At 38.4% G+C, this 16,102-nt stretch overlaps 1 protein-coding gene across 1 annotated transcript; it reads left to right on the plus strand.

The window, feature by feature from the left end:
- Nucleotides 1-7,131: 7,131 nt before the first annotated feature.
- SAR3 (SUPPRESSOR OF AUXIN RESISTANCE 3) lies at nt 7,132-15,551 on the plus strand. Its single transcript, XM_059600414.2, has 6 exons — nt 7,132-7,268; nt 7,953-10,558; nt 10,898-11,021; nt 12,408-12,556; nt 13,234-13,331; nt 14,270-15,551. Exons 1-6 carry the CDS (start codon nt 7,238-7,240, stop codon nt 14,460-14,462), a joined length of 3,201 nt encoding a protein of 1,066 aa, XP_059456397.1. The 5' UTR covers nt 7,132-7,237; the 3' UTR covers nt 14,463-15,551.
- The last annotated feature ends 551 nt before the right edge of the window (nt 15,552-16,102 follow it).

Raw genomic sequence — 16,102 nt, forward strand, 5'->3', positions numbered from 1 at the left:
AGTTCACCCTTCCAGTTCGCATAGGTGCGAGAAAGGAGTGCACAAAATTGGAGAACCATGAATGAGTTTTGTCCTTGTGATTTTCATGGTCGCTTTCATCTTCTTCTGAATTGGGGGGTTCACATATCGCCTCATTTTCATATCTAAACCCAAATGCAGAACCCATCATCATACTGTGATTTTCATGGTGGGTTTCTTTAGCAATGGGGATTCGTCTTCTTTTGCAAAATTTGACTGCGATTTGTCCAAACTCCTCTCATGTAGTAGTTGATCCAAACTTCTCTAACCCTACCCCAAATTTCTCAAGTTGATAGCTGTTTTGATTTGCTTGTATGAAAGATGATTTAGTGGTGTGATTTTTGCTGGTTTGATTTAGTGGAGAGGATTTGTGTGAATGAGGATTTGCTGGTATGATTTTTGTGGGACATACCTGAAGAAATTAATAAAGAAATGGGAAAATAAAACACACAAAAAAATTTAATTTTTTTTTTTCAAAATGGGCATTTTAGTAACTTAACCTCAACAAAACGACGTCGTTTTGCATTTTCCATCCATTTTGATGGTATTGACTAACAGAGTGGTTAAATTGTAACTGGCTGATAATTTGGGGGCTACTTTATTACATTTTGAACATTATGAGACAAAATTACAAATGACTAGTAGTTTAGAGGACCAATTTATATTTTTCCCAAGAATTTATTATATTTTGTCTTTGATGTTAGTGGATGGGTTTAAAGAGCCGGCTAAACGGGTTAGTGTGTCGGGTTCGGTTTTAGATTTGGGTTAACTCGATCCGTTATATCAATTTGAATACAACCTACCTAACATGATCTGACTTTTTCTTTTTGGTAAAGTCTAACTACATTTCTTAAACTACCATCAAATTGACGACATTATCTCTCCAAATTATTAAAATAGAGAATAACTTCTATAAAGATTTGGCATAAACTAGTTATTTTGTAACCTCCAATAAAAAAAGTAGACACTTAACCCAAACAACAACCTCTGCAGCAAACTGTCTCTTCATCACACTTCCAATGTATATTTCACCAAGTTTTAAATCTCTCCAAAGAACAAGTTTTCTTCATTTTTTTTAAATCTCCCCCTACCCAGGATTCTGGTTGGCACTCCCAGTATTTATTTTGCCAAAATCTACTCTTCTTATGTTTTGGTAACTACCATCTTTAATACCTTTCCAATTTTTCAAAAGCATATTAGATTTGCTCTGGCGCAAAGTATTTCAAGAAATCCTTGCCCGGCCCGTGGAAACCATATGGAGACAGAGAGAGACAGAAACAGAGAGTTAGAGAAAGTAGAGAGAAAAAGACAACAAATCTAAGAACTTACCGGTGGTGGCAACCGGCAGCGCTCAACGGCGGAAAGGGAGGTGGCAGTGTCGGTGTCGGTGGCTTGGTGGGGTGGGCAGTGCCGCAGTAGGTTCTTTTATCACGACTAAGTGGAAAATAATGGGTTGGACGGACACAAACGTCACAGGATAGGCGGAACAAGGCGGGGAGATGATCAGAGGAGGATCGAAGCAGGCGATGGGGGAGGGAGGGGAACAGATGAGGAATTTTAGGAAAGTATTTACTCACCTTCCAAAAACAACGAGGGAGGATCTTGCGGAGCAAATCAAGAAGGAGGAGCAGGTAATTCCCATGCTGCGTCGAATGTTGATAAAGGAAATAAATTTATGGAGAATAATGGAGTAACAGACAAATTCAAAACAATGCCCAGCTGGAAAGATCGAGTGGATGGGGTGGGATATACGCAAAATCAGATGAATGAAAAAATCCTACCAACTGTAGGGAATGATTGGAGCCAGGTGTCCCCTTTGGGGAATAGGCCAAGGGGAAAGGGAGGCGCTGATGGAGCCCAAAACGTATTGAGGGCTTAGGTGGGTGTGATGACAAAAGTCCTAGTCCTGGAGGAGCGTATATAGGACCAAAATTAACCGACCTTGCAAAAACATTTCAAGAGGCCCAAGCTAGTCACACTAAAAGTGCTACTGTGGGGACTGAACATGTTAGATTGCAACATGGAAACAGAAGGACAGAGAATGGGCAGCTGGGCAGGGAGAGGGAGTGAGTGATGGGAAAAAACTAGGGGATGGAGGGAATGAAGGGAAGGTGAAAATTCAAAGGGTCGTATGACAGCGATAAGTACTAAAATGGCTAATGGTTCGGGATTGGCGGAGGCTAAAATTCAACCCCGCCAACCATAATGATCATTCTCAGTTGGAACTGCCGAAGGCTTGGGAACTTCTGAACAGTTTAGGACCTTTGTCAGATGGTTAAGGAGAAAACCCGCTATGGTTTTTCTTATAGAAACCAAAATGCGTCGGAAAAAAATGGAAAATATTCGCCATAAATTAGGATTTTCAAGTATATTTGTGGCGGATTACTTAGGGTGGAGTGGTGGTTTGGGGCTTTTATGGGGGGAGGATGTGGTGGTGGAAATCCAAAATTATAGTCATCGCCATATTAACTCCGTCATGCAAGGTAGTAATAATGAACAATGAAAGTTTATGGGTTTTTATGGACATCCGGAGGCTCCAAGGAGGCATGAAGCATGGGCACTCCTCAAACATTTGTCCCTTTTTGAACCTCACCCGTGGTTGTGTATTGGCGACTTCAATGAAGTTATTAATGGTACGGAAAAATGGGGAGGCAATGTTAGGCACCGCTGTCAAATGCAAGCATTCCATCAAAACTTGGAGGATTACAAATTGAATGATCTTGGTTATAGGGGTTCCAAATTCACATGGAGATTGTAGAGAAGGTATGAAATTCATTAAAGAGAGACTTGATAGAGGTGTGGCAAATCAAGAATGGCGGAATTTATTTCTGGTGGCAGTAGTAACAGTGGAAGCGGCAACCTCATTGGATCATGCTCATTTACTTTTAAGCCTCAAAATTTTTTTTTTGAAGAGGTAGAAGAAAGAAGCAGTTTCGGTATGAAGCTGGATGGGCAAAGAAGCAAGGTTGCTAGGAAATAATTGCTACGGCTTGGGAAAAACCATTGCTGCAGGCTGGGGGTTGGGCACGTCTGGAAACAAAAATAAATGCATGCATGCATGGGATTAGCCTATGGAAGGAGAAAATGCACGGCCCACAACAGGTTAACATCAAGTCAATGCGGGAGAACATGGCGGAGCTGCAAGGCCGTGAGAGTGCAGTAGATGGCGATGTGATTAATAAGCACAAAAATGATATCCAAGCCCAACTAGAGAAGGAGGATCTTTGGTGGTGTCAGAGAGCCAAAGCGGAGTGGCTCAAGCATGGGATAGAAACACTAAATATTTCCATGCTTGTGCCAATTCCAGGAGGAAAAAAAAAAATGGATTGAAAAAAATTAAAGATGAGAGGGGGGAGTGGTGGGAGTCTCCGGATTAAGTGGGTTTGGTTTTTGTGAAATATTTTGAAGGGTTGTTTACTGCTGCCCGAGAAGAAGAGATGGGTCCATGCTTGCAATATATTGAGCCTGTAGTCACAAGAAGGATGAATGAAAAGTTGGTGATGGCTTTTACAGAGAAAGAAGTCAGGGTCGCATTGCACCAAATGGCACCTCTCAAAACTCCAAGCCCGGACGGATTGAATGCGTATTTTTTCCAGCAAAATTGGGCAGTCATGGGCACGGAGGTGTGTAGAGGTATCATTGATATTTTTAATTCTGAAATTATGCCTCCTAATTTGAATATGGCCCACATTGCTCTTACCCCAAAAAATAAAAACCTGGAGTGTGTAACAGAATTTCACCCCATTAGACTTTACAATGTCTTAGATAAAATTATTTCCAAAGTTCTAGTTAATAAACTGAAAAAGATCATCCCACATATTATTTCCCCTATACAGAGCTCCTTTATTATGGGGAGATTGATAACGGATAATTTACTGGCAGCGTATGAAACTCTTCATACGATGCATACAAGGATGGAGGGAAAAAATGGTTATATGGCTGTTAAGCTAGACATAAGTAAGGCCTATAATAGGATTGAATTGAGGTTTTTGGAGGCGGTGATGCAGAAAATGGGGTTTCAGGATGGGTGAATTAAATTAGTCATGATGTGTGTCTCTTTAGTCAAGTACTCGGTTATTGTTAATGGAGACCCTTGTGGATATATTGTCCCTACTAGGGGTATTAGGACCTTATTTCACCCTATCTTTTTCTCATTTGTGCAGAGGCTCTGAGTTCTATGGTAAATCAAGCAAATAGGAAAGGGCTATTGTCAGGGGTCCCCACTTCCAAACGAGGCCCCAGCATTAGTCATCTCCTTTTTGCAGATGACAATTTATATTTTTTGCAGAACTACTCTTGCACAATGGAGTAGCCTATCGGCGATTCTTCATTCCTATGAGGGAGATTCGGGGCAAAAATTGAATAGCTCCAAGACAACTATTTTTTTCAACAACAATACCCCCACAGTTGTGAAGGAGACTATTTTAGAGTTTGCAGGTATTCCAGCCACAAACAAATATGATAAATATTTGGGTTTGTTCGCTCTAGTGAGACGATCCCGAATGGAAGCCTTTAGGAGTATTGTGGAGAGGGTGAGGAAAAGGCTACAGGATTGGAAATTACGGTTTCTATCCCAAGCTGGAAAAGAAATCTTACTGAAAGCGGTCATCCAAGCTATTTCATCCTATTGTATTTGTGTATGTTTACTTCTGAAGACGCTGTCATCAGAAATAAACTTGCTTATGCAACGATTTTGGTGGGGTCACAAGAAGAACGATCGACAGATCCCTTAGATGAGTTGGAGCAAGATGGGGAGGGCTAAAGTTCATGGAGGAATGGGCCTTCGTGATTTAATTTGTTTTAATAAAGCTCTTTTGGCGAAACAAGTTTGGCAAATGTGGACTATACCGGACAGTTTAATTGCAGATTATGAAGAATAAGTACCATTTGGACTGCTTGATTCTTAACACCACTCTTCGGAACAAACTGTCGTTCGCTTGGAGAAGCATCCAAAGCGCTTGTGAATTAATCAAGGAAGGGTTGGTGTGGAGGATTGGAAATGGGAAAAAAGTAAGAATATGGAAGGATAAATGGTTCCCCCAACCATCAACTTTTTGGGTGCAGTCCTCGCCAAGTGTTTTGGATCCGAATGCTACTGTGAGTCAGCTCTTTGATGAAAGTGGGTATGGTTGGAAGCAGTCTTTGTTGGCTCAACTGTTTTCGGTGGAAGAGCTAAACCTAATAAGATCCATTCCCATTAGTAGTACATATCAAAATGACTGACTTGTATGGAGGGGAACAACAAAAGGCCTCTTCTCTGTCAAGAGTGCATACCATATCCAAAAAGATTGGGAAAATTCGCAGGTGGCAAAGTTTTCTTCTCGGAAGTATAATAGTGAAGTGTGGAAGATTATTTGGAGTTTGAATATCCCGAATACAGAGAAGGTTTTCTTTTGAAGGGCTTGCTAGAATATCTTACCCACACGGGACAACCTTGCTAGAAGGAAGATCATTAGAGACTTAAGCTACCTAGTATGTGGAAGGGAGGATGAAACAATTTTTCATATTATTTGAAATTGTGTCTTGGCACAAGATGTATGGAGCGGAGCTTGTTTAATTTTCCAGAATAGTCATTTTGAGGAGCCTGATTTTCTGAGAGTTGCAGAAGGGATGCTAAGCAAATGTTCTTTGGATGAGTTCCATAATTTTGTGATCCTTGCTCGCAGAATCTGGTTACAGAGGAATGCTTTAATCCATGAAGCACCCTTCGGCCATTGTAGTCAGTGCAGCTGAAGCGATGAGGGAGTTCCAACAAGCGCAAGGAGAACCAAAACCACTGGGGGTGTTGGTGGGACCTTCTTCACCGGGAAAGTGGGGGCTCCTTCTATGGGTTGGCACAAGGTGAATTGGGATGCAGCTCTTGGAAAACATAGTGACAGTATGGGACTGGGTGTTGTCATTCGAGATCATCTATGACATATGGTTGCTGCTAGGAGCGTTACAAGGCCAGGTGGAGCTGAACTCGCAGCTGCTGAGGCCATGGCTGAGGTTTGCTTGGAAGGAGACGTGAAGTCTATTGTTGATGCAGTGAATTCCATAAAGGAGGATTGGAGTCGTATAGGTCATTTGATGGAGGATATTCGTTCAGAGCTTAAGGAGATCCCACATTGGTCTGTGGCTCATGTATGTAGGAAGTTCAACCAAGCTGCTCATGTGTTAACTAGAATGGCAAGGACGAAGGAGATGGATAGGCTATGGCTGCATAGCTCCCCTGAATGTCTTATTGAGATCATTGTATTAGAGCACTATGTCCCACGATTATGATTGATTAATAAGAATAAAACCTCTATTATAATTAAAAAAAAAAAAAAATTATCAATGTCCTCAAGCTAACAAGAAGATAAAAATATTTTTATAAATTTCTCAATAATACAAAAATATTCCAATAAAGTTGAAAAACAAGTTAAAAAATAATTTTTAATTTTTTTTTTTAAAACAAAAAAATTAATTTAAAAAATAGATAAATATAAAATTAGTCAATGTGATTGGCCTAAATTACAAATCGCTTTCTGTGGTATAAAAAATAATTTGGAGATCCTCGAGGTAGGCTAAAATAACAATTTAGTAACCGCAGTCAAATTCCACTTGTCATCATATTATTGGTGACCCCCTCTATTTATTTTTTTTAAAATTAATTTTTCAGTTTTTTAGTTTTATATATTTATATTTTTAATATATTTAAATTTTTTTATTAAGAGTACCATATGTCATCATATTATTGGTGTTGACGTGACACACTAACAATTTATGGAATTTAACTGCAATGGCGAAATTGTTATTTTAGCCTACGTCCAGGACCTCTAAATTATTTTTTCTACTAAATGGAATGATTTGTAATTTAGGCTAACCACATTGACTAATTTTATATTTATTCTTTTTAAAAAAACAAAATTTTTAATTTTTTTTTTAACTAAATCAATATATATTTTTAGAACATATGATTTTATATACTCTATCTATGTTTTTTTAAACCGATTTTATATAATCTATTAAAAATGCATAATTTCTCATGATACATGTCAATTTATTAGATTATAATTTAGAAAAAAAAGAAAGAAAAAAGAACACTTTATCCTATTTGTCTATAATCACATTTAATATGTCTATGAAGCATTGGAGCCCTTTCCCTCCTACAAGTCACCACCGTTGTAGCCTCACCAGACTGGAAGTGCCGGAGAACTAGGCCTAGCAAAACCCAGTCACTCCTTCTTCGGCGACCATGGCGTCTCCTGCTCTGCTCCCGGTTTCTGGTAAGTCCTAAGTCTCTCATCGCCACCTTCAAGTTTTCATTGATTGTGTTTGATTGCTCAGAAAATGCGGGAAAAGAGAAAAAATAAATAAAGAAAGAAAGAAAGAAAGAAAAGAAAATAACTGCCTAGAATTTTAACCTTCTTATTAGTTGAGACCTGAGAACATAAAACGACTAGCTAACTACGCAAGTCTACGTTTGTTTTCTTTGTTTTTCCGCTTTTCACTCTCTCTGTTCTCTGTTTGGTTGCCGAGATGATGTAGAAACAAGAAAAACAAAGTAAAAGCATAACATTGAGAGTTTCATTCCTTTTGCGTTCCTCAATTTTTCTTGGTAATCAAACGGAGGTTCAGGGACTGTCATTTTCAGGTCAGATATACGCAGATCTAGGTTCTATAGGGTTTGTTAATTTCTAGGGCTTGTTGCTTGCTTATGTGTGTCATGTTGAATTTAGGGTTAATTATTCAATGCGGTTGAAGGTGGCTTTTGAATGATAAAAGACAACTTTTATTTGGCTTTTTTCCCCAAGTGGAGGTAAAAGAGTTTGGATTGTCAAAATGATTTCAATTAGAGAAATTCTGGTCGTTCGATTTGGTTGCCTTAAAATTACGATTTATTACTATTTGTATGAGAAGTAGTGTAATACGTGTTATCAATGAACTAATATAGTATTTTATGTTATTAGGGAGTTCCAGTGAACTTCGTGGTACGAGAAACATCTCATTTAGTACTTCATGTGGTATGGACTTTGATGTGGGAACTAGTTCAGAAGTTGTATCTCAGTACAAGAAAAGAAGGATCCCTCAAAAGACCGATTTTCAGTCATGTGAGGTTTTGAGAGACATTGAAGTTATATTACCTAATTTAAGATCAGCTGATTATTATACGAAACCCTGTTTGAAGGAGTTGGCTGCCCGGGAACTTGCAGACCCTGGTTATTGTAGCCGAGTTTTGGATTTCACGATTGGAAGGGTTGGTTATGGATCAGTCAAATATCTTGGGGAGACTGACATTAGACAGTTAGATTTAGATGACATTGTGAAGTTCCATAGGCACGAGGTAGTTGTGTATGAAAATGAAAATGCCAAGCCTGTGGTTGGGCAGGGACTTAACAAGGCTGCTGAGGTGACTTTGGTCCTTCGAGTAAGATCACTAGGTTTCGAAGAGGGGAAACTGGAGATGGTTGGGGATAAATTAAGAATGAGTGCAGAGAAACAAGGGGCTCACTTCATTTCATTTGACCCAGCAAATGGTGAATGGAAATTCTTGGTTCAACATTTCAGCAGATTTGGATTGAGTGACGATGATGAAGAAGATATTGTAATGGATGATGCGACTGCAGCTCAGAATCCTGTGGGGGTGAATGGCGGTGAGATTCCTGATATTGATGAAGAACACGTGGGCCCTAATGGTGTGTTGCTCTCTCACTCTCTTCCAGCTCATCTTGGGCTTGACCCAGTAAGAATGAGAGAAATGAAAATGTTGATGTTTCCTGACGAGGAAGAGGAGGCGGAAGATTTTAAGGAAATACTGACATGTCAGAAGCCATCTTTTGGTAAAGAATACATAAGACCTTTACACTCTGCTCAGAGGATGAGCCATCGATCTAGTCCACCAGTTGCTCGAAAAACCCCTTTAGCATTGCTTGAGTACAACCATGGTAGTTTTGACTCAAACTCTCCTGGAGCTATTCTGATGGTCCCACAAAATAAGGGTATGTCATTGAAGCCAATAAAACCTGAAGGTTCAGGTTTTAAACTGGACCTCAAGCAAGAAACACCAGTAACTGGAAGCCATTCTCGCAACATAGTGGATGCAGGTTTGTTCATGGGTAGGTCATTTCGAGTAGGGTGGGGCCCAAATGGGATCCTTGTTCACACTGGTACACCTGTAGGTAGTAACGATTCTCAAAGGGTGTTATCATCTGTTATCAATTTAGAGAAGGTTGCTATTGATAAAGTGGTTAGAGACGAAAATAACAAAGTCAGAGAGGAACTTATTGGGTTTGCTTTTGATTCTCCATTAAATCTCCACAATGAGATAAATCATGAAACAAAAGTAGTTGAAGTTGGTTCCTTCAAACTGAGGCTTCAAAAACTTGTCTCAGATCGCCTAATGCTTCCAGAGATTTGTAGGAAATACGGAGATATTCTGGAGAGGAGGTTGGATGTTCCCGGGCTAGCTTCCTCTACTCGTGTGGTTTTGTCTCATCAAGTAATGGTCTGGGAATTGATAAAAGTTCTTTTTTCCAATCGGGCAAATAGTTCAAAGTCGAAGTCCTTGGGTGCTGATAATGAGGAAGACATGATGCAGGATATGAAGGAAGCTTCTTCAGATGTTGACCTAGAAGCACTACCTCTTATTCGAAGGGCAGAGTTCAGCTTATGGTTGCAAGAGACTGTTTGCCCTCATGTACAAGATACAATAAGCTCCTTGAATGAGTCCAATTATCTAGAACATGTATTCTTACTCTTGACTGGGCGGCAGCTTGATGCAGCTGTGGAGCTGGCAGCTTCTAAAGGAGATGTGAGATTGGCCTGTTTATTAAGTCAGGCTGGTGGTTCCATGGTTAACCGTGCTGATGTTTTGCGGCAGCTTGATCTTTGGAGAATCAATAGGCTGGATTTCAGTTTCATTGAGAAGGACCGGTTAAGACTTTATGAATTGCTTTCTGGTAATATTCATGGTGCTTTGCATGATGTGAATGTTGATTGGAAGAGGTTTCTAGGGTTATTGATGTGGTATCAACTACCACCTAACACTTCATTGCCTGTTGTTTTCCATGCATATCAACATCTTGTTGATGATGGAAAGGCTCCATATCCTGTTCCAGTGTACATTGATGAAGGACCAGTAGACGAGGTTATTAAATGGGGTACAGAGGAACGTTTTGACTTCTCATATTATCTTATGCTTCTTCATGCCAGTGAAGAGGGAGAGTTTGGCGATTTGAAGACAATGTTCACTGCCTTATGTTCAACAAACGATCCACTTGATTACCATATGATCTGGCATCAGCGTGCAGTGTTGGAAGCAATTGGTGCTATAACTTCTAATGATCTGCATGTTCTGGACATGGGACTTGTCTCGCAGCTGTTGTGTCTGGGGAAATGTCATTGGGCCATCTATGTGATCCTTCATATGCCCTACCGTGAAGATTTTCCATATCTGCATGTGAATCTCATTCGGGAAATCTTGTTCCAGTACTGCGAATTGTGGAGTTCGGAAGAATCACAAAGCCAGTTTATTGAGAACTTGGGCGTTCCAGTTGCGTGGCTTCATGAGGCTATGGTATGTCATTGTTTCTTGAATTTGGTTGACTTTACATATCTCAAACCCTTTCATGATGCCCTTTCTTTGGTTTAGTGTGATTATTATGCATGGTCCGACATTGCTTGGTGAGCTTCTTGCACCTAGCTTTGAAACTCCAGTCTAGCTGGTGGCGGCGTTTAAGACTACTATTAAATTTCAATTTCTAGTGAAGTTTTCGTGAAAGATTATTTTGTCCTGATCTTCTACATGAATAAGATTGTAGTTAATTCCACTGGAGTAGTGTCAGATATTAAAAAGATTTTCTGATTCTTTTGTTGAGTATCTCTGATTGAATTATATTATTCCTGACCAATGCAGGCAGTTTACTTTAGTTACTGTGGGGATTTCTCAAAGGCACTTGAACACTTTCTTCAATGTGCACATTGGCAAAAAGCTCATACTATTTTCATAACGTCGGTTGCTCATAAATTGTTCTTAGCAGGTAAAATCTCATCTATTGCTTAACTAAGTGATTCTTGTGTACTATATGAATTTCATAAAATAAAATTTTTAAAAAAATCTTTACCAGTTGCTAGGAATCTCTAAAGGCAATCAATCAATCATTTGGAGAATTCCTTTGTGATAGCCATACAGTTTTTTGCAGAATTAAGCAATACTAGAACTTGTATAGCTAAATTGAAGATGATGTTTTACTTATCAAAAAGCAAAATGACTTTGCTTCTGTTGGTGATAGTGATGGTGCGGGGTCGGGGGATGGATACTAGTACTGGGACTGATTCCGATGCTAGGAATGCTCCTACCCACGCTGTCTCCTCGTCCATACCTATAGTACCTCTATCTCTTAAAGCTCCGGAGAATCTTCTATTGGAAATGGATGTGGATACGCGCGTGCGCCCATACCAGTAGGGATACTGGCTATATAATCGGAGGGGTTTAACCTTCACATAATTAGATTTAGAGCGTATCCAAAAGTTACTTGGCATGGCCTTTTTGCAATGTGTATGGATGTGTCAAACCTGAGGTGCACCATTTTGTGGCTTTAAAGTAATATAGGTTTACTTTTGAATTATTCTTTGAGGAATGAGAAGATTCTGATCATTATATTATGATATGCCTTTGAATATCATATAAGATATTCATCTATGTAAAGTTCCATTTTAGCTTACATAAGTATCTTATGCTTTTGTGATCTATCATTACGTATTCCATTTAGTGATACTGTTGGCAAACTTTCATTCTCGAGGTTTAACAAAGAGGTTTAAAAATGTGGAATGAGAAGCTTAGTTTAGAAGGTCATCTGAGAATTTCTGTCTTTAAATGCCTTGTTGACTGTCATTGCAAGGAATTCCTAGAATATTTGATGCAAGGGGCAAGACATGAATTTTGCTTTAATTTAGTCTTATTTAATTTCTAGAATATCTAGGTATTTGAATTCAGTTCCAAATCTTGTTATTAGATACAACCTGATGTTCATATGGTTCATAGTATGTCTGGTTCCATTTTTCATGTGGAATAAATTCAGAAGTATTCTTGAATCACAAGCTTGGTCTTCTACTAAGAAAACCACAAGTATATATTCAGGACACTAGTGGTTAATAGTTTCTCCATTCTCATGCAGGCACTAGTATTTCTATTTGTCACTAGAAAAAAGATATCTGGTTTTGAGTAATATTGGATTGTTCTAGATCTAGCAAAGTCATGTGGAAAGGTTCCTGCCTTTAGATATTGTATCTCTGATTGATATAATTGCCGAGTTTTGTTAATATTTCTTACTCCTCCACTAGTAGAGGGAATGAGTGAGCTTGTGTTCTGGACTCCATGTGCTTCAGTTAAGGCCACTGTTTGAACTGTTTTCCCTTTGTTGCAGCCAAACACTCGGAGATATGGAGGCTTGCTACTTCTATGGAGGACCATAAGTCTGAAATTGAAAATTGGGAATTGGGAGCTGGAATTTATATTTCATTCTATCTATTGAGATCTTCATTGCAGGAAGATAACAATACTATGAGTGAACTGGTATGAAAGCTTATCCTAAATATTGAGATTGTTGATTTTAATAGTGTATCTTGTTCTCTGCATTACTCTCTACGTGTAAAGCAGCAACTGCCCAACTGAACTAGATTAAGAGATCAAAGCTTACTTGCTTCAATTGGGTGGTTATACAATTGTAAATTGGTTTGGAGCTTGAACTGTGTTTTTGAACTCATTCCATGCCTAGACTGATGAATGGGCCTTTCTAGGCTTTTGGGTCGAAGAAAAAAAAGGATATTAATGCATGTGTACTATGTAGGCATTGTCATGAATGCGTGGTGATTTTTTGGGACACATGACTTGTATTATTGGACCAGGTGTTCGTTCACTTAGTTGCTCTTCCCCTTGTTGGGCTAGCATTAACATTATCCTAAAGCACAAAACAGCCGTGGCACTGATCTGGCTGCTAGTAGGCTAGCAGAGTGAAAAAGGAGTAGCTGAAAGCTTGTTATGATAAAAAGGATATGGTCAATGATGATTGCATTGATCTTTGGTGGCTTTTATGGTGTATGGATTCAGACAAAGGAGATTGAATGCTTAAACTATTTGCCCAAATTTATGGAATGTACTCAAATGCATTGTAATAATAACTTGTCTTTCACTTACAAAAAAATAAAATAAAATAAATAATTTGTCTTTCTTTCTCTAATGTTCTTTTTCAGGATTCTTTTGAGAGCAAAAATGCTATTTGTAGAGAGTTTCTTGGCCGGTTAAATGAGTCTTTGGCAGTTTTGGGTGGCAGATTTCAAGTTGATGCAAGGTATGAATATCAATCCCTTGGCGCAGTTTCTGCAACCATGATAACATGCATGTAGACACCTTTTTCTTTTTGTGAGACACTTTCTGTGGCCTCTGGTATTATTTTGTTGTACCACTCCTTTGCATTGAACTACCTCATAATTGAAGCCACATATGTTTCATATTTGGGCAAGTACCTAATTTTAATATGCCATCCTATCATCAAAATTTGAAAAGAATTCACATTAATGTGCTTTCATAAGACAAGCATAAAAGAATTAAGAGAAAAAAATAGTTAGAAGAGATTCATATTTCAGAATGTGAGTGTGTGGTGCCTGAGGGCACCAATTTTCCTCAAATGTGGAAGAAACGAAATTTTAAATTTATTTGGAGTCGTGTTTGCAACAAAAACAATTTTGAACAAGCATAGTCCTTTTCATTTAGTTCTTGTTTTTTGTTGTTTGTAATGGGTCTAATAATAGCTGGTGTGGTCTCCAAAATGTAGCTCAATCGGCTGGGACCACGTCTCATGAAGCAGAGGTCACTAGTTCGAATCATTCTCCCATTTTGTGTGGACATGTCAAAAATAATAGCTGGTGTGTTTAGTAGGTGTGCATTTTGTAATTGGATTGTGTGTGTTGTAAATGGGCTGAGATGAATAATGGGCTATGACCCATGTTAGTTGTTAGAATGACTGCAGCCTATTAGTATGCGCACGTAATTGTAGGGGTTGTCCAGAACCTTGATCGGTTGGTGTTTTCTTTTCCTGGAGGCTAGGTTGTCCTCATAACAACCCAATCTGTTTTTCCCAAATTTCCATCAATACAATTTCCTTCAATTCTCATCCATCCATCATTACTCAATTACTCAGAAAATTCCATGAGAAAAATTGTGTTCTTTACAGGGTTTGTATTTATATTCCAACTTGAATTTAAATGCTGTTTACTACCGTGTTTGCAGAGTAGCTTATTCAAAAATGGCTGAGGAGATATGTGGTTTGCTTCTTTCTGACATTGAAGGCTCAACCTGTGATGGTCAGCTAAGCTGCTTTGACACTGTTTTTAGTGCTCCTATTCCTGAAGACCTTCGCTCAAGTTATCTGCAGGGTGCAGTGTCTGTTTTCACGTGCTTTCTTTCAGAGGTGGCTACATAGTTTGTACACCTTTGATGCCGTATCCAATACTCATGGTCGTTGTGTGATGTGAAGTTGAGTCTTTTGTTGTGGTTCTGTATGAAAAGATGATTTCTCGAATATTCACTTGAAAATGATCAAAATAACTTAATGAGATATTCTGCAATTATCTTGGTGAAAAAAACCCAACAATTATGAATCTTCCAGAATGTCTTTAGATTTTAGGATTGTAAGTGTTTTGTTTGAATGTAATACAACTTGCAATTGAAAGTGAGAAAAACAATGGCAGCTGTCTTGAAGGTATGGCATGAGTTCTGGTCAGTCACAAAGGAATTCAGAGATTCGTGATACAAATAGAAGCAAAAATTGGAACTGCATAGGATTACGGAAGGCATTCAACAACTTGTAAAGGAGCATGAACAGTGTAGCTTTCAGCCCTTGCAATGATGGCAGCAACATCGTTCATGAAAACGCAGTGGCCATGCCTGTTGAGGTTTCTTAGTATGGTGATGGCGATTGGAGTATATTTTTGGCTATTTACCTCAATATTTGGTTGCTCTAATGTTTTGTTCTTTTGTTCTTTTGTTCTGTTCTGTCCTGCAATGAAAATACTCAGGTCATTTCAAAGATGATTTAATTAATTTGCCTAGTCAGGATATGCGTCTAGATGATCTAATCATCTGGATTGAAACTCTGTAATTCCTAAGAATTGCAAGGGCCAGCAATTTGCATCGAAAGATTTAGAATGAGTCATATCATCATAAAGAAAGAAGAAGAAAAAAGCAAGAAGAGGTAAAGGCAGGGCAGCAATTTGCATAGAAAGATTCAGAGAGAGTCATATGAAAGAAAATAAAGCAAGAAAAGTTGCAAGGCCAAAAGGGTGGTAAGTTATTCACAAAGGGTGGTTGGAAACTTGCTATGAGGAGCAATGACCAACCACTCCTAACGCAGGATGAGGTGGTCGGACCACCCCAATAACTTTAGGTATGGTCCATTTATTCCTTCATTTTGGGAAGGTACTTTAACCATCTTTAAAAGTGGTCGATCACTCCCAAAAGCATGTGTTTTGGGTGGTTCGGTCATTTTTTATTTGTTATGGAATGATCAGCCAGTAGCTTGTGGTCACCTTCAAACATACCAAAACAGTTGATTGTGTGATTGAATTATCTAAAAATAACTTCTTTTTCATTTATTATTCACATTTGTTGTTTCCAACCGGTTAAGATTGAGAAAATTGCAAAGATCCTGCAATTCTTAAAAATCTCGATCTAAATCCTTCACTATTTTGGCAAACGTTAAGTTATCGAAATGCTATTTTAAGCTAAAAGTAAGATAAACAAAGACTTTAAAAACAACCTTAGACATGGCCATCAATTCTTTACACACCGGCTCTTTCCCATTGGTCATATTCCCCATTTGAGTTGTCTTATTTTTACTTTGGATGATCAATTTAATAGATGGGTTAGAGGTTGAAAAAAATCTTCATCCTTTAAATAATACTACAAACAAAAATAAAAATTTTAGGGGCATTTTAATAATTTCATTTCCCTATAAGAGAAATATAAATAAAATTTAATTATAAAAAATTGTTCCAGTGGTGTTTGACAACCTTGTTTAAAAAATGTTATTTTTTGTATTTTGTTGAAAATGTATTTTGATAT

The sequence above is a fragment of the Corylus avellana genome, chromosome 6 (genome assembly GCF_965113065.1).
Source record: "Corylus avellana chromosome 6, dhCorAvel1.hap1.2, whole genome shotgun sequence".
Taxonomy (NCBI): Eukaryota; Viridiplantae; Streptophyta; class Magnoliopsida; order Fagales; family Betulaceae; genus Corylus; species Corylus avellana.